At 38.4% G+C, this 25,160-nt stretch overlaps 1 protein-coding gene across 2 annotated transcripts in view; it reads right to left on the bottom strand.

Annotated features, from left to right (window-relative positions):
* Positions 1-3,765: 3,765 nt before the first annotated feature.
* The window catches only part of LOC114560940 (FERM domain-containing protein 5), a 94,340-nt gene continuing 72,945 nt past the window's right edge, over positions 3,766-25,160 (bottom strand). The window contains exons 3-15 of one of the 2 annotated variants that reach the window (XM_028586571.1): positions 21,134-21,238; positions 19,348-19,390; positions 19,095-19,173; positions 16,077-16,174; positions 13,522-13,645; positions 11,910-11,997; positions 11,596-11,684; positions 10,882-10,945; positions 10,387-10,478; positions 10,203-10,277; positions 9,941-10,009; positions 9,166-9,272; positions 3,766-5,163 (exon numbers count right to left, since the gene is read on the bottom strand). In XM_028586571.1, coding sequence (XP_028442372.1) covers positions 4,577-5,163; positions 9,166-9,272; positions 9,941-10,009; positions 10,203-10,277; positions 10,387-10,478; positions 10,882-10,945; positions 11,596-11,684; positions 11,910-11,997; positions 13,522-13,645; positions 16,077-16,174; positions 19,095-19,173; positions 19,348-19,390; positions 21,134-21,238 — 1,620 coding nt within the window. In that variant the 3' untranslated portion in view covers positions 3,766-4,576. Of the gene's footprint in view, positions 5,164-9,165; positions 9,273-9,940; positions 10,010-10,202; positions 10,278-10,386; positions 10,479-10,881; positions 10,946-11,595; positions 11,685-11,909; positions 11,998-13,521; positions 13,646-13,802; positions 13,871-16,076; positions 16,175-19,094; positions 19,174-19,347; positions 19,391-21,133; positions 21,239-25,160 lie in introns of those variants that run through there. The other variant, XM_028586579.1, reaches the window with a different exon arrangement.

Raw genomic sequence — 25,160 nt, 5'->3', positions numbered from 1 at the left:
CCATGTGCAATGCCATCGTACAAGAAGGATGCTTACAGTAAGACCACATCAGAGACCTCATTACTGTTTACATGATTAATTAAAATCAATACGAGAGTTGCTTGTTAATGGAACTGCCATCCCTGTTCATCCGTTCAAGTTATTTGAAACCAATTTTAGCAATACAAAAAATATATTGAACTGCATTGCAAAAAGAAATATTCAAGTAGTGGAATACGCTACTTCTGCTGTTTTTGAAATTGGTTAGATACAAACTGCTCCACTTTCATTTTGGTAAAATCTGTTCAGAGTTAAGTGAAAATGCGTCTGTCAGGTATTCAGTTCATCAACAAGTACGTTCACAAGACAACTTGCATGTACTTTGTTTCTCTAAAAATGAGTCAAGAAAGCATTCTAGGATTAGGCAACAATCAAACCGGATGTGCAGGAGAACGTTACCTACCACTGTGGGTAATCGGAAACAGTGAGCACCATTCCCTTCACACATCTACAGGACGTTTACCTTTACCAGTCAAAAAGACATCTTGAACGTCTAGCAGACAGACGGACATTAATTTGCTAGTTTATGGATATTGAAATTCATTACATAGTTATATTTATTGCTCAAATTATGTTGTTAGGTTCATACACATAAACAAACAACCTAAAATGAGACTTTAAAGTTCAAATGATAGGAAGTTAAAAAGTACATCCGAGTTAGCAGACACATAAGTAATTAAACATACAATATGTAACTTTCTGCCGCTAGGGGTCTCTCAACCAAAACAATGGACGGTAAAACTGGACTTTTGATGACGTTGGGAAGTTGCGTTATTATGGGAGTTTTTAGTGTTAAACACCTTTGCTGCCGGTTAGAATCGTTAGAATGCTTCAGTTCACGGACGAGTTTACCCGTTTATTCACGTTACGTTTAGTAACGTTTGTTCATGTTATTGTAATAAAATAGCTGCAGTTTCCCCAACATAATTACATTTTTCTTGATTAATCTTTATTTGTAGCTGACCAGTTAGCTAGTGAGCCAGCAAGCTAATAGTAGCCAGCAGCTAAAACACAAAATATTTCACATATCAATGTCACCTTTTGGATGGTTTCAACACCGGGGCAGACGGGGTTTGTTGTAACACTAGCTAGCTACTAAACAAGGCTGAGAGACGGGTGTGGGTGGGGGATTGTCGGGGAAATCTCCGCAATAGCGAGCCAGGACATTCGATGCCTGTTGTGCAGCAGCAGAACATCTCCCAGCTGCCCGGAATTATCTCCCCTTCACTTTTAAGTAATCTTAACTTTTCGTTTTGGTGCTTAACCCACCTTTTTGTCGGGTTAATTTAGCTAACCGTAAAGACAGCTAAACGCAAAGGGGGGCGAAATTCGGCAGGGAGGAGATTTTCGGCACATACACCGGTAGCGCTACGGACATGTAGCTACCGCTATGGATGGCCACCGTTGTGACTCGGTGCTGGGTCTGATATAGTCTGTTTCCCGACGTTTAATTAAACTGCCGTTAGCATCGTAAGCACCAGGCACTGGAGATAAGTTCTGGCTGGGGGGTTGCTGTAATGAAAGTTGCTGGCTGATAGCTGACTGGGGGCTAACGGTAACTAGCTAGCTATATGTACCGGGGTTGTTGTCAGCTGTCATCCCGACTGAGTCTCTCTGCGCCGGGGGAGTGAGGCAGACAGACCGGGGTGTGCTACTTTTTTTTTTTTTTTCTGCGACATTGTATGATTTACAATTACTCCTGAACGTATCATCTTGGTGCCAGTGTTCTGACGGAAGTTAGAGCAACTGGAGGGTGAAAGGTTATAGGACGCCACTGACGGGCGACTAAAGGAAACGTGCCGTGTCTGAAAATAAAATAACAGATTTCTCTGGGTTTGACATTTGGTGAAAACATTTGGGATAGTGTAAGAACACAACTCATAAAAATATATAACATAGGTATGGTCATTTTTAGACATTTTAAAGCAGAAATGTTACATATTGTACCTTTAAGTCTTTAAAAAACCAACCACCAAATTAGTTTTTTTTTTATGAAAAATAAATAGGTCGTTACAAAAATAAAAATCTAATTTGAAGCCCGGTACTACAGTGTCTCTCAAATGACTCAAACTTTTAACCTGTGGATTTTAATATGAATACAGTAACTTTCCAAACTGCCTATAGGAGCCTCCTAAATCCCCCAGTTAATCCATGTCCTAACCATTCCCTTTGTTGCATAAATATTGCATCCAATTTATTTTAGGTATGATAAATGCCTGCTGATCAGTCTATAATTACACCAACATATACCCTAGTCCACCACTTGTAGGTTTGTTAAGAGGTCCAATAGTTACCGGTCACAAACTATGTAGTTTAAACGATGCTGTTGATCGCTCTGGGCTGTAAAGATGCAATGCAGGTTAACCTGTGAAATAACGTGCGTACTAAGGCTGGAGAAGGAGAGCAGACTATTAGTTTCCATCTGTTGATGCAAACTGACAAATATCAGACAACAGAGGATTCTTTGGTAGGTGTGATGATGAAGATTGCAGTAGAGCGTAAACATGACTTATCTCAGTCTCTCTTGTAAGCTGAACACTATACATCCACTGTAAAAAAATAATAATGCTTTAAGTCCATTAAAAGTCGCAGTGAGGAAATCTGTTAATGAGACATCAGTTTGTACAAAAATGCGAACATGATTTAAATATTACGCCTTTACAGATAAATGCATACATTTGAACAAAGCAGGGCTAAACAAACTTATATTATTTTAACTCAACATGAATCAAAAACAAGCCCTCTTAACTGTATACTGTGGGAAAAATAGCACAAATTGTTGTACTTTACATGGATAAGATCTTGTTTTTTATATTAACATTATTGCACATCGAGAAACTCGTTCTACAGAGTGTGGAACTCAAAGAACTAACCACTTTACTATCACTACAGCGCTAGCTCACATAGTACCATCACCTTTTCAACTACCATAAAAGTTACTACTGCAAAGTGACAACTGTTCCTTACACACACAAGTTGATTGTAGCTATATGAATTATTTGGCTGCTATTTTATAAAATAAGTAAACCTACCACCTCCATTACCTACTTATATCCTTACAATTATCTGTAATTTATAGTAATTTGACAAAACTTTATTGGTGTTCTAATGGCTGGACAAAAATGGGAACGTAAGCACACTGAACGTTTGACCACAAACTAAGTCACACTTGTGATAAAATGATAATTCAAGCCATCTGACAGAGCAGCACCCACATCACTCCTCGGTCAAATAGCTGCTGAAGCTGATTCTCAGCATTTGGTTAAATTACATAGCCCACATGTTCGGTTGTATAGTGGTACGTCACGACAATTCAGGGAAGTCAAGAAGTTGTCAATCATCTAAAAGTGTGCTCAATGTTTCTATTCTTACAATTGAGGTTCTAGACCCAACTATCTTTCTGTCACTGTTTGAACACTCGCGTATCGCTCTACATGGCAAATTCCATATATGGCTAAACATTTTAGAAAACCAATTATATTTGCAAATAGGGCTGGGAAAAGAATCGATTTGATTTAAAAATCGAGTTGGTAGGTCAAATCGATTCATATTTTCAAAAAATCAATTTTTTTCAATTTTCTTTTTCAATCCAAATACAGTATAAATAATTTGGATGTTTAACAATCTTTGTTGCACACTGCACAGTGACTTTTCAGTTAGAGAAAGGGTTTGTCTTTGCAATTTTGTTTATGTTGATGCACTTTAATTAAATACAATAAATATATATTTTTAAAATATATTTACAGTTCGCAGTTATTTAGTTTTACATGGAAGGGAGGGAAAAATCAAATTGTAAATCAAGTTTTTTTTTTTTATAAAAAAAATCTCATTTTTTTAGGGAAAAAAATCACCCAGCTCTATTTGCAAATATTATTTGACTCCGGAGGACTGATCTACATTCGGTAAGTGCTGCTTAGTTTTCCATTTCGCACTTCCTCCAACCCCCAGATACAGATACTAGTACAATTCAAAACAGCGGTTTTAAATCTCATCGCCGTGACCATAATAACATTTGATCATGAATGTTGATGTTGGCTTTGAAATATGAAAAGTAGATGAGCTAGACTGGCTCTCATCTTCGTTCAAAACTTCAACTCAAACTCTCAGGTTTCACAACACCCCCCCAACACATCGGGTCATTCTGTCTTACAATAATGTTGCAACATATCAATTAATACAAAAATAAAGGCAACTATCATCTGTGGTAAACTAAGTGAAGTCTGTCAGACTTGCTTGTCCCTTTCAGTGTTTGAATTTAACCCTGATGCTGTGGCTTTGTGTAAAAATAAAATGTCTTGAAATGACCTGAATTTCCAAAGTAAAATGTGATTTCCTTTGCTCGCAGTGATGGTCAAACATAATAAACAAGGCTCTTCAGGGGAAAGTCCGTGGCTTGGGACAGGAACTCATTCTTGGGAAAAGCAGAGTTGATATTAGGAATAGGGCTGCCATCTCTCCTCCTCCCACCCTCTCTGTTGTAAAGTATGTGTCCCATATTCATCAGTAGAAGCCTGTGTTGTGTCATTCAGTCTCTGCATCAGTTGCTGATGAGGAAACCTCCCATCCACCGTAACTTACAGGCAAACCAGCGCCGCAGAGGGCAGAAGTATTCAAAGTGGAACTGCTGGAATTCAGGTGTCTTGCGGATGTCTCTCAGGAAGGCAATGTCCAGGTCTGACTCTGTCAGCATGATTAGGAGCAGCAGCAGGGCGAACAGCAGTCCAATGGTAACCAGGAACAGACGCAACACGCTCAGGATGAACTTGTTCAGCTCCTCCACGTCGCTCGGTGGCGATGACCTGCCCCTGACGATACGCAGTGCCCTCCTGCCGGAAGAAAACTCCGCTGCGTGGCCATCCTTCGACGTGCCTGCCTCGGACTCCTTCTCGTTGTTGCTGCAGGCGGCACCGTTAAGGTGACGAGGCAAAGGCATCTCCATCCCGTGTTCGGCCACAGGTGTGGGCAGCACGCTGTCGGAGGGGCTGTAGGCCTCGTCTGAGATGACTGCTGACGTGCTTGCCTCGTTGCCGTCCATCATGTGGCCCCGAGAAGACATGAAGGAATCGCCGTGGGAGACGGATCGCACAGGTGTGGAGTGGGCGCTGTCTCGAAGGGACTCCAGACCTGAAAAGCCACAGCAGAGGAAGCCAGTTCATAAGGGAGACATGTTTAATAACTGGGAGGTATTGTTGCAAGACACATTCACATTTAAAGAGACTCTGACATGACTTTCTTATACCTCAGACCTCATAAAACTCAAGAGAAACATACCCTGCCTACAAGTCATTGATGCAAATGTCTGACTATATAGAACCTGTCCCTGTTCTTTGAGCGATTTTAAAAAGAGGTTTAAGGGGAAATAATGTTCAGATGGAGTTTAATTAGTCCTAAAGCAGAGAGTTGAGTGTCTTTGAGTAAGCCTGGTTTGCTGGGAATCTTTCAGCACACTACGCTCTGTTGAACACTGTGCCAACATTCATTATTGTGACATGGCCAGAAGGGAGCATTATTTGTTTTTAATGGTTGGCATGTCATGAGTCATGGCCTATACTCAAGAGACTGATCCTGTCCTCCGGTCATGTGATCTATATCGAAATTAAATGGCTACAAGTGGCAACGCTAACTTTAACGTGAACATGAATCATAAGAACAACTGTTACTCAGATATCCATGTTCTCTGGAAGGTAGATAATGACTTTTTTTATTTATTTTTTTATCCACCGCAATCGACTACAGCAAGATATTAGTGGATAATTTCATAATTTGATGCAGTATTCATTTTGGTTTTGGTATCAGAGAAACATACAGCTAACCTGACTCCGCCAGATGGATTGCTTCGCATTTGCTCGGCATATCCATCTGGGAACTTTCCGTTGGAGAACTTTTGGGAAGGGGCGGAAATACTGGTTAGCTGATTGGCTGAACCATCTGTTTATCACCTATGTTGGTGATAAACGGGCCAAATCAACCAATCAGATCCACGAAGCGTATGAAAATACAACCACAAGCCCGCCCCTGCTGCTGCAGGCAAAGCATAGCTTGTTAGCTCAGCATGCAAGCAACATGTCGGTAAAGGATATTTGCCATTTGTGTAACGAGAATTTAGGAATAAAAGGCACCATTTCAGGTTCCCGGACCATATTCCAAAAGAAGAATCCAAGAGAAAAAAAGCATTAGCGAGCGGCTAACAGAATTAGGGCTACCGCTGTCTGAAAGTACTGGTTAGCTGATTGGATAAACCATCTGTCTATCACCACCTAACCCACCTCAAAACCAACGCTGATTGGCCCGGTCGTTTGGCTAACGGCTCCAAATTTTCTCTGCCTCAAGATGCCAGACTGATCTGCGAGTGGAAAACTGGAGCTCGCGAGATCAGGACGGTCTCACGATGCTAACATACAGCATCACCCTGAAATATTTGGCTCATTGTTCGAACACTGTTCTTTCGAGAGAAAGTCGTCCCAACTTCAACCCACAAGAAGAACCGCTACAAAAAGACAGCACTCCATAACTCTGCATGATGAAACCAGCCCCGGTTTTTACCTGCACAGTTTGCATGTGGGTTGCAGCCATGGAGGTGGGATTGGACAGCTAGCCTGGAAGGGGTCCTCAAGCTCTGTCCCGACCCAGGACCAGAGCCTGAGGTGGAAGAACCCCCAGGAAGGGCGGGGAAGAGCGGTAGGACCCCCAGAACCTTGCCCAAGAGCCTGGGTCCCAGAGACAGCACGCGCACATTCACATCTCGATAGCAATGGTTAATCATGCGCAAGTGAACGTTCACCTTGGTCTTGATCCGGATCAGACACTTCACCATGGTTCAACCCTTACTGTGTTCAAACACCTTTTTGCTTCTCTCCTTTTTTCCACTTTTATCTCTGTCTGTTCTTGAAGCTGCCTCTCCTCTCTCTCTATCTCTATCTCTCTGCTGTCTGTCTTTGTCTCTGACCGCGACTGGCTAGCTATGCAGCCCTCCCTTCTCCACAGCGACCTCCCACATGCTGGCAGGCAGGCTGACAGCGGTAGATAAATCAAAAGACCGACAGAGAGTGAAAGACAAGGCCCTGGAATGTGGCTCACTTTGTCACAGTTCACCTCGTCCCTCCCTGCTGTCGGCCGTGACACATATGGCATGACCCGGCCCTTGACAGCAGGCGCTATTTTTAGGCTAAGATATTATTACCAGTGGAAATGCCAGCACAGAGAGAGCAACAGGACAAAACACAGGGGGTTTGTTTCAGTGTTGCAACAGTGGGGTGCAATGTCAGATCCTGCTCTCTATGTCAATGACAAGAGGGGGTCTCTTTTGTTGAAAACAGACTAAACGCTATAAGTTTATTCAGTTGTAGTTAGGCACATCCACTGACTCACAGTGGCAGCATTGGCAAAAGGTTAATAACCAGTTGGAGGAAAGATGGGACAGTAAGTGCCCTTTATAAACTGACAGGATGACTTTGTTATGTTAAAATAATGCCTGAGGCCCTGGCTTAAGGTGTGTGTGTGTGTGTGTGTGTGTGTGTGTGTGTGTGTGTGTGTGTGTGTGTGTGTGTGTGTGTGTGTGTCCAAGTTGTATGTGTAAAGATTGTGGAGTAACTCAACTAATTTGGAAAAAAACAAAGAAATTAATTTAAAAAAAAAAATCCACATGTTGATTAAGTCGATTGGGAGTGTATGAAAACTAGTTAGAAAGTGAGAAGTATTGGATATACAATAGTTAAACTAAAGCAGGCACGTGCACACATTGACATCAAAGGGAGATTGAGCATCTGCCCTGTTTCTTCCTCAAGAGAAAGTGCCCTTTTTCTGGGGAGCTTTTTTCCCCCCTTTCTTTAAAAAAAAAAAAGATTAGATAGATATATATATATATATATATATATATATATAAATATAATAATATATATATATATATATATATATTTATATATATTTATATATATATATATATATAATATATATATATATATATATATATATATATATATATATATATATATATATATATATATATATATATATATATATATATATATATATATATATATATATATTTATATATATATATATATATATATATATATATATATATATATATATATATATATATATATATATATATATATTATATATATATATATATATATATATATATATATATATATATATATATATATATATATATATATATATATATATTTATATATTTATATATATATATATATATATATATATATATATATATATATATATATATATATATATATATATATATATATATATATATATATATATATATATATATATATATATATATATATATATATATATATATATATATATATATATATATATATATATATATATATATATATATATATATATATATATATATATATATATATATATATATATATATATATATATATATATATATATATATATATATATATATATTATATATATATATATATATATATATATATATATATTTATATATTTATATATTTATATATTTATATATATATATATATATATATATATATATATTATATATATATATATATATATATATATATATATATATATATATATATATATATATTATATATATATATATATATATATATAATATATATATATATAATATATATATATATATATATATATTTATATATATTATATATATTTATATATATATATATATATATATATATATATATATATATATATATATATATATATATATATATATATATATTTATATATATATATATTATTTTTTTTATTTTTGTGTGAGTGTGTGTGTGTGTGTGAGAGAGAGAATAGTGTATAGAAATCACTCTATAATACAGTTAAATGAACACATTTATTATAGGATGGCTGGTCTTGGATAAAGGGGTATTTAAATTCATCTGACAGGGCCGAGTGGGTACATCTGCGAAAAAAGGCTGGCAACCAATGGACTAAGAGACATGCAGGCTTACTGACCAACATCTGCTTCACACTGAGAGAGGTGGTCTCTTGCTCACTTGCCCAGTCCAGATGTCAGAAAGCATGAGGACCTCCCATCAGCCACAGTGGGTTTTTTTGTACCGAATTTCTCTATAGATTTACAGTAAATGTGTGCTTTACCCTCCATGATGGAGATGTGCACAGCTCTCCGTCTGGTCCTGGGTACACTGGTCAAACGAGGGCCGTGGGTGATGGATGGACAGCTCCTGCTTGGCACCATGCCAGCTCTGGAGAGAAAAAAAAAACATCCTTATGCACACATGGCATATACATCATTGTTAAGTAACATTTCAGCTAGGGCTATTTTAGTAGGGCAGTGTATTGGCAAGAATCTGGCGATACGATACGTATCACGATACATGTCACGATTCAATATATTGCAATATATTTCGATACAGTGCGTAAGGCGATATATTGGGATTCTTTTAAAGTACAATTTTAGAAAAACTAATATTAAAAAAAAGACATGATGTGCATAAAAGTCAAAGAAATTTACATTAGGTAAACAATTCAGTACAAAGAAAATTAAACTGCCAGTTTGCGATTGTGGTTCACAGGTTCTTAGTGAGCTAACTTGTATATGCTAAAGTAGGCTAAAGTTCAGCCATAGCTACATTGTTAGCTTCTAGCAAAAAGTCAGGAACTACAAGGCACTGTTAGGCAAGGACACTAGTGGTGTGTCTCAGCATAGCCATCTAGCGGTAGGGGGTTTAAACACAACATAAACGTGAACCACTGTCTGAATATTTTTGCACGTAAACAAAAAATAAATCTTAAACAAATCGATACAGTATTGCAAAATAAAATATTGCGATACTCAAGTGTATTGATTTTTTCTTACACCCCTATATTTTAGGGCTGCAGGCAATATTTTCTATTTGTTAAGGATTCTGACCTGTGTATCTCAGGGGGGTCTCTCTTAATTTTGGCACTTTGTTCCATGACCTCTTTTGCAACCTTTCCACTGAGAAAACAAAAAAAGAAAATCTGTTATGTTTGTTATATCTATACAAAACATGAGCACTATAACAAGCCCTGCAACACCATAGGACATATTATGTATAACATTTTTAGCCAAGGCTGTTATAATATGAACTTGCTATTCATAACTTGTGCTTCTACAAAGTATTACAAATACTTTGTGAGCAATTCAATACCTGTATCTAAAGCGACTACCCTTAAAGAAGAGATTACTACTGGACACAGTGCGGACTTGACTCGACTTTTCCAATCTGTGATGAAATAGAAAGAGAAAACATAATTTACACCATGATAATGATCAATGCCTTAATTATCATTACGTCCGTTGTACAGTTTTGCGTTTCAGGTCTTGTGACTCACTTGTAGAAGGCTTGATTCTCCACTCCGCACTTCCACAGATGCTTACAGGCCTCAGGTGTAGGTGCAAAGTATGTCAGTATGATCTTCCTATCCTGTAACCGTACAGTAAATCCAGTACAGTAACTCATACATACATTATATATAAATATAAATCATACTTCAACCAACGCCTTGTGATGACATTTTCTCATCATGTGAAGAGAAAATGTCTGCATAGTGTTTCCTGTCAGATTTACTGAGCTCTTGGCTACATGGCATTACGACTGATCAGTCAAAGCACACAGCATACTAACTAACTCTCAGACAGTGGCTATTCTTTGCTCTTTTGCTGTTAAACCCCATGGCAAACACATTTCTGTCCAATAATTTCCCCTTTACTTCACTATTAAGAATAGATTACATTGGCTCCCCATGAATAAAACAAGGCCACACTCCTTTAACTTACTGAGCTCTGCAGGCTAGAAAAGGGAAGTTTTTAATAATGCATACACATACCTCCCTCTGATTTGCATATATATGGAATGTCTTTGCTTCAAACTTGAGTTTGGTCACCTCCTCCCTGAGTTTGAGATAAAGACAGACAGACAAGAAAATTATGCCAAATGGAAACAGAAGAAGACAAAGTAGGAAATGGGAACAAATATCAGAACAAATAGAGAGATTGAGGGAGAAAAAAGGGAGAAGTAAAGTGGTAAAATATTAATTGTGATAATAAGGTTGAAAGTGTTATATTTTGTTGTTGAAAAGTCTCAACACATTGATTCAAGTCACAGAAAATGACAACAATAAACTGCAAGAGATGCCAATTATACCAAACATAACATAATACCAAACAACGCTGACTCAGTAAAAATGCCTTAGCTTTTCAGCTAGTTGACTCAGCTGTCTTGTGAAGGTTACTAATATAATCTTGTATGGATCATTGGTTACTTTTTGTTTCTTTTGGACTGCTTGTTTACTCCTTGCACATAGATATTTGGAATTACTTTCATACCTGACATTATTTAGAAGAAGAGTGTAGCAAAGTTGTACTAGATCACTCACAGTATCAACATTAAAAACTTAAAAATATGGACTTTAACGTTAAAAAGCTCGTTTGGAGTTTGCTGGTCCTTTGTACACGCTGTTAATTAAGGGAGGATGTATGTTCTTTGTGGTTATTATCTAGCATCATGTTCAATTTGAACCATTTACTGTATCTGAACTCACCATTTCAGTAAATGGATCCTCCTGTTTCCTTGCAGCACAGTGAATCCAAAAGGAGTAAAGGCCAGAAAAGCTGGGTTGCCAGACACATCCTGACAGGCACATACACCCATGTTTTTGTTATTGTAGAATGAAATTATGTTTTCTTGTAAATTTCCTACATTGATAAAAGGACACTTTAAGACAGTAGAGTGTAACACATTCATTTCATGCTTGACTTTATAGGTCATCTCACATTTACTCAAAAAACATTAAGCATAGACTCATAGAAAGCACAAGCTCATAATGATATAAACCATTTGTTTAATAAAGACCACCTTGCATGGATGAGGGTCCACTCCATACGTCTCCAGCATCTGAGCCTTGTGGAGGAAGTTGAGCTCTGACGTTTCAGGACTCTGACCTCTGGGAGAAAGGAAAGTCAGTCAAGGGGATTAAAGGTTACGGTGTGTGACTTGTATTCTATTTCCTCATCATTTGATTGAAAAGTTGTGCTTATTTTTTGATAAATAAGAAGACAAACACAGGAGCAAATGTACAGAAGTAGGAGCACATTTTTCCCAATTTACCACTCTTCTCTATAGTTTTGAATTCTGCCAGCATTGTGATGAAAAAATATTTAAGGGAAAACCCTTAAATGTTTTTTACCTGTGCTGACGTGGTGGAAATGAGCAATAGAGGGCAGTGTAGGATCACATCTTTAACTAGTGTCTGTATTCTAATGGGTTGTAGCTACTGTGTATGTATGCGTGAGTGCACGTGTGTGTGTGTGTGTGTGTGTGTGTGTGTGTGTGTGTGTGTGTGTGTGTGTGTGTGTGTGTGTGTGTGTGTGTGTGTGTGTGTGTGTGTGTGTGTGTGTGTGTGTTAAAGACAGAGATAAAGTGAAGATCAGAGAAAAATGGGATGGTCATGTAGAAGAATGAGTGGGGTGTGTGTGACATCCCCACTTCAGACCTGTCCACCACAATGGTCATCACCCGCAGTGTGCCGGATTAAGAATAACATCCAACACCACTGCCATTACAACAGACCTTTTACTGCCACAGGATGGAACATGCAGTAGCCCAAGCTCTCCCAAAGTGCTCAAAGAGAGAACAAACTTTAAAAAAGGGATCATGAAACATTTTTTAAGTTTTTAATTATAAAACAGAAGAATGTGTGAATGGGTGAAGCTGTCTTTTCTCTGGACTACTTCTGAAATCCAATCATTGGAAGCTAAATAGTGTGAACTGTTCCCAGACTCTTTGAACTATCAGCACCACCAAGGGGAACAAATTCACCAGAACTATTAATGGTTGCCCGAGCACTTGCATTTTGGACAACGTTTGCCTGTGACAGGGCCCCCCAACACTGACGAATTGTAGAGAGCACCCTGCCGGCCAAATACTGTAGTCTGGAGGATGCTGCAGACAGGTCCTCTCATGTGCAGCATGAGTCAGAGTCTGTGCTGAACCTCTACATAAACATTTCAGTGCCTGGTTGTGCACGGTTCTACAGAGCCTGTGTGAAGGCAACTCCTGTAAAACAACACAGGACCAAAACGAAACCACACACAAACCATATGAATGAAGTGAACACTCGGCAGATTAAGTGGCTATGAAATTTCCAACCAATAGCTGAAAAATTTATCAGATTATTTACTTACAGATGTGTTCTGAATGTGAGAGGTCATCTTTTGGTTGGACTGAATAAACTGGTTGTTTAGCGTTGGTTGTGAGAATAAAATCTGTCAACAATATCTTGGACAGTTACCACACGGTGACCTAAAACCATCACAGCAGTCCTGTATTTTAGTTTCCTATGAATTTAAGACACACTATAAGAGTTCAGTTTATAGCACCAGCAACCATTTGGTGTGCTTTTGTGATGCACTGCACAGTGGCTGCTATTGAAGTAAAGGAGTACACAGGTAGACAGGTGTCGCCTTACATTAGCTCAGTCTTGTGGATGTCAGCAATCCGCCGCTCCAACTTCTCTGAGTGCTTGGGGAAGAACTGGAACTTGGAGCTGTAGCCCTCTGGGTGTTTCCCGGGGTCGTGGTCACCAATTTCAGCTGGAAAATGGGGAAAGAAACTTCCATGTTTGAAGATGACTTTTTAATTCACTAATGTAATTTCAAATGTAATTGTCGTTCCAAACCTCATGCTGTAGCTGACACTGGCTGTGAGTACAACATGCAGCAAAGAGTGAACATAAAATGTGATGCATACCTAACAAGTGTTGAACTGCTTTCTGCAATGAGCAAATGGTGATGGTGGGCAGATGATTCATAGATGCACTGCAATCATGAAGGTCATATTTTTTTATATGAAAAAGTATTATAATGAAATGTATCAAATGTTATCTTTGTAATCATTTACTGTACCAAGGACATTTAGCCACTTTAGTCTTTGTACAGTACGCATTTGTCCTGATCATAACAGAGTTACTGTGGTGCATGGTTCAAGATAATGCCTCAACATAAAGTTCACAACATAAATTTGTACACAATGCAAAGACCAAGATGTCAAAAATTTGGATACAACTGTGCACAAAAAGGGCACACACAAAAACTATTTTATAATAAAAAGAACTCTTTGCTAATTGTTAACCTTGAGTCCAGGCAGTACTTTTTCAGGTGGAATGTCTATACCATCAAAAGAACCTGCCAGTGTTCTCTGCATGGCTGTAGCCAGCTTCAGCAGCCTAGTTTACAAACCACTGACATGGGTTTACAGATGGTGGAGGAACTACATGGGGAGTTTGGCTACTTGTCTGCTCTCTGGGGAGCTCTGTACTGCTCTGGCAGCCACTACTGTTGAAAACTGCTTTTTAGACAGCCCAAAACATTCCAGTTTATGTGTGTCACAGACATTATGGCTTCACATTTTCTGGCATGTTGGCAGTCCCGAAGAGTGCTTTTATAAGCCAGAGACACCTGGGGAAGAAATGCTTTACAGAAAGGAAAGGCTCACACAGACACTTATTTGGAAAGGTAAAGCGAAAAAGACTGAACCAGTGGAAGCCAAAATAAGCTAAAGCAGATAATACTAGGCTTTCTACATTTTTGCCCCAAAATGGTAGAATTCTCTCTCTCAGCTTGTCCCCCACTACTGAGATCTTCAAGAGTCATTTTAAAAACACACATCTACTCATTAGCTTTCAACTAACTTAACCAGACCAGGTAATTATCCTGGTCTATGTTGTTACTATGGCTTCTGTGTGTCCTGTGCCTATACTATTATTATAATAATAAATATCATTACTATTTATTATCACTTTGTTTTTCTTCTTTTCTATTGTGTTTGTTTCCTCCTTTTTGTTTTTGTTTCCCCGTGTGTGTGTTCTCTAAAGCGCTTTGGATCAACTTTGTTGTGTAAAGTGCTGAATAAAGTCGATTTGATACTATACTGACTGTAAAAAAAAAAAAAAAACTACAGTTAGCCAGTGCCAAAGTTTTTACAAATTATCGTGTAAATAAATAGATGAATACATGGATAAACTCCTGCATAGAAAGGTATAGCAAGCAAGCCAATATAAGCCAATGTCGTGAGGTGTTCAGGGCTACACGGAGACACCCAGACATTTAGATTCAGGAATTGGCTGATAAAAGGCTGGATGGATAGCTGGTTGGCACGGTGTGTGACAGAGAAACTGTTCCTTGATGCATCTCACCTCTCTGCATGTTGATGAGCCTGACAAGGAGCCCGTCAAATAAAATCTGGCATCTTCCAAAATGATCAACTTTCTTTTTTTAAAAAGGGAAACATACTGACTTTTTCATTGAATTCTTCTTTTCATTGAGTAACAATTGTGTCTAAATTGCTTTTTATGGTGCTTACTAAAATGAGACTTTTCAATTCAAGGTAAAAACAACAAATTCTGATTTTCAAGGTCCCCATTAAATGAAAATGAGTACTATGAGCCTTTGACCTCTGAACACGCTCTGCTTGCACATTTGCGCACACCCACACAGTTAAGTACATGTATGGCAGAATGTACACACACGTACATGTACACGTACACACACACACACACACACACACACAGCTGGCAAGTGTAACAAGCAGGGTTATATGTAAATAATCTACAGTAGGTCAGAAACATTAATTATATATTTCAAGTGTGGTATTATATACAAAATTGATCTAAAAAAAAAAAAAAAAAGCATGGTATTATATGTTGTTCATTTACAGTTGTAGTTTGGGGTGCGATTCCGACAGGAGGACCACAACTGTGGAAAGCTGAGGGTAATCAACTCTGAAATTCAATCATGTAATTTTCCGATCAAAACAATGTGTAGAATAACATGTAATTGCCTCAAATGCACCAGTCAGAGGACACCATGCCACTGATAGTCTTTCTGTTCCAGATTGCAATGTTTGTCTCTCGTGAGGAAATTTGTGCTTGTTTGACAGTTTGATTTAAAATAAAGGTCCGGTAGTCCGGTTGAAAGCTTTGCAGTTTTTCTAATGCTTAAATGACGACTCCTTATTTTGTCGTACCTTGTAATATGTAGGCAGCCAACAGAGCAGCATCTGATGTCTTGCACAGAAGGCGACCATGGTAGAGATCCCTCTTAACCTGCAGGAAGACGAGATATCTGTGGAGTGGAACACAGAGAAACTGATTTGGGTCATTATTGAGATCAATATCGGCATTCCTTTTCTTGTAAACACACGCGGTGGATGTTTACAATTTTAAGGTAAGGTGTCCCTTGAGGTTGCAGGTGAGTGAAAGACATTGTTAGGATAATAAATCTTGAGAATACTATATTAAAGTAAGTAAATTAAATTAAGACCTTAGGCTGACTACTGTGACTTTTTGTACCTGAGACTAAACCTGCAACCAATCTGTAATAGTTTAAGATGCTGTTCTTAGAAACAAAGAAAAGGATATATTGACTGTGTTCACAAGTCTGCGTTAAATGCTAAGTCTGTCGTTTTTTCAGATAAGCTACAGTACCTTGAGCTCTACACAGTGAACTGTAAAATAAATGTAGCTAACAACAGCTCCCATTATGCTAGGGCCCTTTCACAACCCATTTATTGTGGTACAACAATTAACCCAAATAAATGTATGATTCGAAATCCAAAGGGGTCTTTAGTAACATTCGACACGAGCCATGTAGCCTACCACGAGGCAGAACTTAAGCTAAAGCATAATCATTTTGAGAATTGAAAATGATCTAAAAGAATGATTGTTGGTTTCCACTGAAGTCCACTGGGAGCAACTCAATCTGCTGGTCTTATAAATAACATCCAAAGATTACTCATATGTCAATTTTCCTGCTCAGCATTAATTTCAAACGCCTCGGCTTCTCTCCAAGCAGCAAAGCAATACATACTGTAGTAAAGCGGCACTAAGCATTGCAATGAAAAATACAGTAGTACAGATGGGGTGTATTATTGAGCCTTTTTACATCACCACCACCACCTTGTTTTGAAATATATACAGCAAATTAAAAACTGAAAGCAACATGAAAAACTATGCAAAATGTTGCTGCCTTTCATGCCTATGCATATCTACTATGCATTTGTAGGTCTGCGAGAGCTTCCAGTCAGAACAGATGGCACAATATGGAGGAGCTATCCCTTGCCGGCGCTCCAGCTCAATCACGAAGAGCTGGATTGCAAATAAGAGATTTCACTGCGTGGCAACCAGTCAAGGGATGTGATTTACAGAGATCTGTGCGCTCTGTAGCTCCCTGGCTCACTCCTCACTCCTTACAGCAGTTTGTTCAGCTGTCAAGGATGCCATACACAGTGGAGAGGAGCGTCATGACCCTGCAGCCTACTGTATAAAAAAAAAAAGGGAATACTCAAATCCCGCTGCACACAGACTCACGGTTTAGCTCTGGATATTGTGTTTTTTTTCTTTTGGACCTGCATCAGTTATTGCATTTACAATACATTAACATTTTACATATTGTAGTTCAGATGACCTAAGATGGTAATTTTCACTCGGTAAAGTAAGGATGGTTACAGACCTAAGCAGTATGTACTGAAAGGATTCTCAGTTCAGACAAAAGCAATTATTCAGTAAAACCTCTATCCAAGCTGCAGTGCTCTTATTCATTTTTCAATTATCTGAAAGCTGGCTGCAGAGGCATACAATGATAAGAAAACTTTTGATATGATTTTATGAGACAAGGAAATTAATAGAAAGGCAGAAGATAGAGACATTCCCTTTGGTTCAATGAAATCAGTCTCTAAGTGCTGTGGAGTCGGACGTTTAATGCTACTTAGGTTTGTCAGCATTTTTGGTTATGACTCCCAAAATAGTTTCATGATGTAATTGTCCATAGTTGCGTGTAAGAAGAAGATTAATAGGCCACTTGTGTTGAATTTCTGTTTTTAAATAGACATCACTTTTTCCACATTAAGTGTGGCGCCAAGCCGGTAGGTTGCCTCCACAAAATAGCCTCGGAAAGGAACTTCTTTTGGTGGAACGTGCACGTAGGTAGGGGAGCTCTGGAATTAAAATTGCTGTTGAGTGTGCAATGAGAATTTTACTCAAAAAATGATCAATATAATTTGATTGTCGGTTATAGCTTGGAGGATGTTTCCCCAATCGACCAGAGTTTAGAATGCCAACACAAAGAAAGCAGAAGGTGACGGACATCCGGCTGACCTCCGGCGCACCGGAACAATCCCGTAAATGAAACGTCGTCATTATAGACTTCTCAGGATGTTCTTCTGTGGAAAGATTTGTGAAAAATAGTTTGATGCTAGAACACATTTGATTCAGAAAACTGTGCCCCTTAGAAAACATGGCATCATGCAAGCTATGATTTGCAACATGAGATCATTTTCGCCTCTGTTATATAGCCTAAATTTCATTAATCAAAACACATGCAATACTTGTGACACATATGAGTATACGAGAGCCTTCTAGAACTTGCAAATGAAGTCTGAGATAATTGACTCAAGTTATGTCACTTGAGTCACGCTGGATGGGGCTGAAGACTACACATTTGAAAATCGAAAAAGTGTGGGTGTGGAGTTAGAAAGAAGTGAACTTACCAGACCTCTGTTGCTCCTTATCTCTGCTTGAGGCTAGCAGCTCGAGGCTACATTAGGCGCTACTAGCATAACACACCTGATGACCAAACTGTCTGTAGTTGAGTTGCATTGTGGGTAATGTAGGTGCCCAGTTTTGACAAGGAAGAAGAATCCATGGAATAAAAAAGATGATATATCTGGTGCTTGTGCATTGATTCTGATCCACTTAAAAAATAAAACAAATGTTACATGAGAGTAATGCTAAATTGATAGAGTACTCTTTTAAAACATTGCTCAACCTGTCATTTGTACAATTTTCTTGTATTGACTGGTTTGATTTAACTGGAAATGCAAAACAAATCACTGAAGAGGCATTAACTTGTCACAACTCTCACCTTTGAAACTTCATTAGTGGGAGAGAAGGAGAGTCATGAAAGACAAAGATTGTCAGACAACATTTTTACTTCCATACATCCCTCAACGCCACCTGCAGCCCACCATGCTATCTTAAAATCTTACCTGGTGATTTCCTCTTTTAGGGCTGCGGGGTCTGGCGGGTAAAACTTGACACGCAAACACATGGTGAATGGAGGCTGGGCTGGGGAACAAAGACAAACATTTAAAACCTATTGTCATGTTTCTAATGTGGTTTCCGTGATTGGTGTGATCTTTTTTTCTTCATCTGTTTTGCACGATATATATTTAGCACATTTATTTTCTTGAAGGTTCCTTATTTAACCAACTAATCAGGCATGTTAAATTAAATACTTACATTTAATTTGTTTGGCAATTGACTTTGTAAACTCCAACCAATGCTGAAAGGGAGAGAAAGAGAGGTAAAGACCACTGAATCTTTAGCTGCTAAACTGTCAGTCTGAAGCCTGATTGCTCAGGAGCTGAGCATGATGACTTGTAATCTATAGCTGGAAGGAACAGCAGAATTACTTCCATCTCCTTGCCTTCTGTTTATTTAGACCCCCTCCACTACAGTCTCCATGCAGAGAGGAGATGAAGGAAAGCTGTTTGCAAGATAATCAGGAGACTGCTGTTCTCTGTCAGAGTGCTAAACATCACGGGCCAAACTGGCTCTAATCAGTGAGATGATGACATGCTGACAATAATGGCGCACTGCGCTCACAATGCAGTAGATGTTAAACACAATGATGGCGTGAGCTTTAATTATTAATTTTTTAGCAACACATTGTCTTAAAATGTTTCTCAGCTAAAATGCAGAGAGAATCTGCAAAGTGGATACCATTTTCAAGTCTTGAAAGCATTTGTAATCCAGTTAAAAAGTGCAATGATTAACAAATATTCCAAGTCCTTCAAATTCACAGAGGACTGTGTTAATTTCTGTGATTGATATTCATATTAATTGAAAGGGGTTGTAATTTTTCCAGCTTGCATAATTGACCTGCAGGTCTACCTACGTGTCCTGAATATTTATGTAGAGGATAAAAAAAAAGACAAATTTGACCAGTAAGGCCTGGCGTTCATATCTAACAACATTTAACAAAGTATCCCTAACTGCCTGTGAGACTCTACCTGGTGATCTACAGACTCAAAGACAGTATAGAGATGGTGAAGACTGACTGGGCCAATGTGGCCACAGATGGCTTCCTATCCTTACATCATGAGCTTCACAGGGATTCCTCACGCCTTTCAAGATTGTTAACATTTAACACTTATGTGTTATTATAGTGTTATCATCTGCAAAAATGAGTCTAGCCTGTAAAACACAACGCTGTATTACCTTTGACAACATTCAATGTTTTGTTGTTTTACGAGATAAGCAATTCACTCTGTAAACCTAGGTGCACAAATTATTAGCTAATTCAAAAAAGCAAATTATGGAGTTTGTGTGAACTAGTTTTTAATTCAAGGGGGCCGATTACTTGGTTGAGAAGGTACGTTTTCATCATATTTGCTGAAAGTGTCACCATATCCTGACAGTAGTACATGAGACAGATTAACTGCCTCCTCCTAGTGCTCCTAATGGCATTTGCAAGTTTCCACCACACCCAAAGAGTCTCTAACGCAGTGTCAATGACCAATGAATGATGTTCCTGAACTGCAGTCAAACTATCAAGCTATAGGCAGTGGTGATAAAATAGGAATCAAGATTCTGTTACTGCATTGCCTATTTCTTGCATCAAATGTTTTAAGAAACAGATTTTTTTTTCTCCTTCGTTATTCTGTTAGGAGCACCAGGAGGAGGCAGAGGAACTTGAATTTTCCACAAATGATCTGATTCAAGTTGTACTGTCTGGATGGAGTGACAGTTTCAACAAATACGACAAAAAGCTTCTTTTTTTTAATGAAATTTACCAACTGTAGCTTTAAAATCATTCCAGATATTTCAGATGAAAGAATGACACAGAAACAAATGACAAGAGAGGAAGACAGAGAGACCGGAAATGAAAGAAAGAAAGGAAGGAAGAAAGATGGGGATGACAGAGAGGAGACAAAACCAAATCATGAGTCACAGTGTCGCATAGTCAACTGAATTAAATCCAACTGAAATGTAGTTGGTTTTGTTATTCCAAATGAATACTTACCCTCTGCTTATCTGGGTCAACATATCTAATGCCAAAGTAGTCTTTCTCCAGCAGGTTGAGATGGTGGCAGATGAGGTCAAACAGGTATTGTCCCTTGGCATCCCGCTGAAAGAGAAATAATATAAGTTGAGAGAATTTCATATAATGTACCTGTTTTTGAGAGACATTGATGAGAGAAGGGAAGAGAAAGAAATAGAAAACGAGCAGAGTCTAGACCAAAGTCTACACTCTGCCCAGGTAGGGCAGCAAACAACAACACGTTCACACATCAATCAAGAAGACATTTTAAAAACATATCGATAGTGTCACATCAAAAATGATTTATTTTTCCTTCTCATTAGGAAGTTTTTTGGAGCCTCTGAGAAGTCAAAACAGCCACCAGAAAGTGTTTTAATATTTACTACCCTCAAGGGAGATATATGAGGACTATCAAATATTTATATCGAGGCAGCAGCCACCTGCAAAAGCTTTAAGAGGTTTCTGCTGCAGAAAAAGACCTGGAAAAGCAGTGAGACAAGGTGTGCGCAAAGGCAGGCTGAAAAGGAGAGGAAGCCCTTGTCATGCAATGCATTGCTAAAACCTGACCCATCCAAAGATATGAATACTTTTTATATCTTTTGTATAATTCAAGAACCTAGAAATACAAGGTTTATATTTTTAACAAGGTTGATGAAATAACTTGTTCAAAATAACTAACCTATTTCAAATGTACTATATAGTCTTGATCTGGTGTGAGTGAGGAAACAGACCTGTTATGCTGGCAGTGTAAGCAGGGCAGTGTAAGCAGGGCCCTTGTTGCGTCGGCCCCAACAGACTCATTAAAACACAATTTAGTAAGGTCTTTATTTAGATTGAACTGCAACAATAAGGTACAGCAAACAAGGCTGCCACTGAATGCATAAACAACATGAGCCAGTGATTGGAGCTTTGGTTACAAATGCATAGCCAGTAAAATTCAACTCGGAACTCTGAAAAGTGATTCAAATAGGCTCCAACACATGCAGATCAGATGATCGAGGGGAGGAGGGAGCAACATATGAAAGAAATAGGTCACTTGATAATGGCATTCCTGCAAATATCATCTGCGTCATCTCATTAAAAGCAAGGTAGAGATTGGTATGTTAAGGGCACCTTGAAGTTAGCTAGTTTAGCTCCATGTCAGCCTTCTCCAAATCAACTGAAATAGTTTTATGGAATAGTTCAGCATACATTAAAATGACATACAGACATCTAATGTTTTCACCACTGACATCCCCAACCATTTTACACATACCCCTTACAATCTAAGCATACATACATGAGTGGAAACTAAAGTTACTGTTTTCGACACCATGCAGACTGTGGGTAGAATTGAACCGATTTCTCCAACTGTGTTCACTCTACATATAGGCTATATTTTTTCTTACTATAGTGGCAAAGGACAAATATTCTAAAATGCCCTTCAGAAGAGACACTGCATTCCCATAAGTGACTCAAAACTGCATAGTCAGAGAAAGTCAAAGGCAGATATATGAGAACGGAAGGGGAAAAAGAGAAGAGAAAGACAAAACCAAATCAAGAGAGGGAGAAAACAGAGGAGGGAGAGAGAGAAAACAAGCCAGGCCAGTTGACACTGATTAATCTGTATTAATACAGCATGCCACAGCACAGCAATCAAAAAGAGAGGACAGGAGAATAAATGTATTGAAGGATCCATGTATGAAACATTTTTAAATACAATCCCTGTCGAGACAAATTACAGTATATATATGACAATGTGAGAATCTTTATTATGAAGCCTGTTCACACTTCTGTTTCACTCAACATCAGATTGGTTTAACATATTACTTAAATAATACTAATGTTCCTCTTTGGACTGGGTTAAACCTACTACTGTCTATAGGGTTGCACAATATATTGTTTATTTATCGTCATCGCGATATCAACTGGCGCAATAAAACACATCGCGAAAGGCTGTGACATATCGCGAAAGACACTCAGAGATTTGTTTGTGTTAGTTGAAAGAAAAAATCAGTAGAAAACTGCACTTTAAAATGTAACTCATTCTTTTTTAAGTGGTGCCTTTCACACTCAATTAAATGTTCAATTTGTTCAATAAAATAATAATTTCCTTTAATAATTTCCTTTCATTTGTTTTAAATTCAACAAGCAATCTCCTGTATTTTAGCAGGATACTGAAAGCAGCAGAAATGCAGAACTGAGTACACTTTATATTTGTATATTTATCGCAAGTAATATTGTTATTGCGATATTCAACATTATCACATATTTTTCTCATATCATGCAGACCTACTACTGTCAACGTCAAACTGCACTTATTGTCATGACCAAAGAGCCATGTTGTGAATGGTTGCTTAATGAAAAATTAACTAATTAGGTTAAATACACATAGCATTCGGGGATGGGAGGAAAACGTGCTCTGGTTTATTGACATTTCTTTAAACCATCGTCAATGGGCGGTGCTAAACTCCGCACAGAGAGCCGCTGCAAAATAGTCATGCGAGAAAAAACTCAGATTGGTCTCAATTTACCATGCAGAGATCTGAGGAGCAGTCAACAATTAGTAAATCTACCGAATTTAAAATTCCAACACAAAGAAAGCGGAATTTCCTGCAGCACCGGAACAGTCCCGTAAGTGGAACGCAAAGGATAGAGACTAACTTTCCTCTAACAACCAGACTGGTTGTCTCAGTGTGCATAAACAACTATAGATCAAGTTGAACTTCTCAGTGGTTTGAAGTAGAATAATCACTTAATTTCTCTCTTTTTTTCTCTCCCGTTTTCCATCCGGTTGAAATATTTCAACTAGTGTGTACAAGTCTTTCTGTCAATTCAATGCTAAGCACTGGACGGAGCAATGGTACCTCTGCAAAATAGCCTCGGGAAGGAACTTGTTTTGGCGGAATATGTGTACGTTCAAAAGTAGTTTTAGTCGTGCAACAGAAAACTCAGATTGGACAGATAGTGTAACTAGCTGTCTGGATTTACCCTGCAGAGATCTGAGGAGCAGTTAACCATAGTCCTCATAAATCATTCAGAGTTTAGAACGCCAACACATAGAAAGCGGAAGATGACGGACATCCGGCCGAAAAGGAAAGACATCCGGCGGAACCTCCCGCGGCACCGGAACAATTCCATAAATGAAACGTCTTGGATATAGACTACGTATTCTGTATCTGCCTGTGTCAGCACTTTATTGAATCTACAGACACATATTGAACCAAATATTAAACTAAAATACAAGGTGTAACTAAAATTAAAACTAAATCTTTGTAGATTAAAAGAGACCATGTGTCTGTAACGATAAACCTGCCAAAGGATCTGAAGAGCAATATTGGAGAGGTTATATTACATCAAAGCACACCACCGAAGCATCAAGGAGGTATGCGTATGAGTTAACTCACCCACGTTTGTCACCCACCAATGTTTAACGCACACCAAAGCACAACCCAACCTAAACCTATCAGGTCCACTTGGGTCAAGCCATGCACTTTCCAGACCTTTCCCAGGATGCACCGGGCTGACCCTCCATCTCCTCTGTCAGTGTGTCTGTATGTCACTGTCAACACATACACCCTGACTCACCAGGACAAGCCTGCTGACTGGCCCAGCAGCAAAAATAGAAACACACACAACGCGTGGTCTCACACATGCACACAAGAAGCCTCAACTCTTCTTGCTCTATTATAAATGTCTTTGGTACACCTGTGAAACCTCTAGATCCACAACATTTTCATAGCCTTTGCCTCCCACTCCCTCCATCTGCTGTGCACTGTAGTGTAAACTACAGCAGTGCCCAAAAAAAGCCTTCCCAATTAATCATGTTGAAACTGCCTTTTCCTTCTGTGTGAACTGTGTACCAGTGTATTTATATGCGTGTGCGTGTGTGTGTGTGTGTGTGTGTGTGTGTGTGTGTGTGTGTGTGTGGTATATCTGTCTACATTTCTATGTGCATGTGCATGTGTGTGCGTGTGTGTTTAAGACTGATGACCCACGTCCAAGTTAGTAGTTATGAAACAACAACACA

This window comes from Perca flavescens, chromosome 1 (genome assembly GCF_004354835.1).
Source record: "Perca flavescens isolate YP-PL-M2 chromosome 1, PFLA_1.0, whole genome shotgun sequence".
NCBI lineage: Eukaryota > Metazoa > Chordata > Actinopteri > Perciformes > Percidae > Perca > Perca flavescens.
The sequence above is the reverse complement of the archived record's forward strand: the minus strand, read 5'-3'. Positions and strand labels throughout refer to the sequence as shown.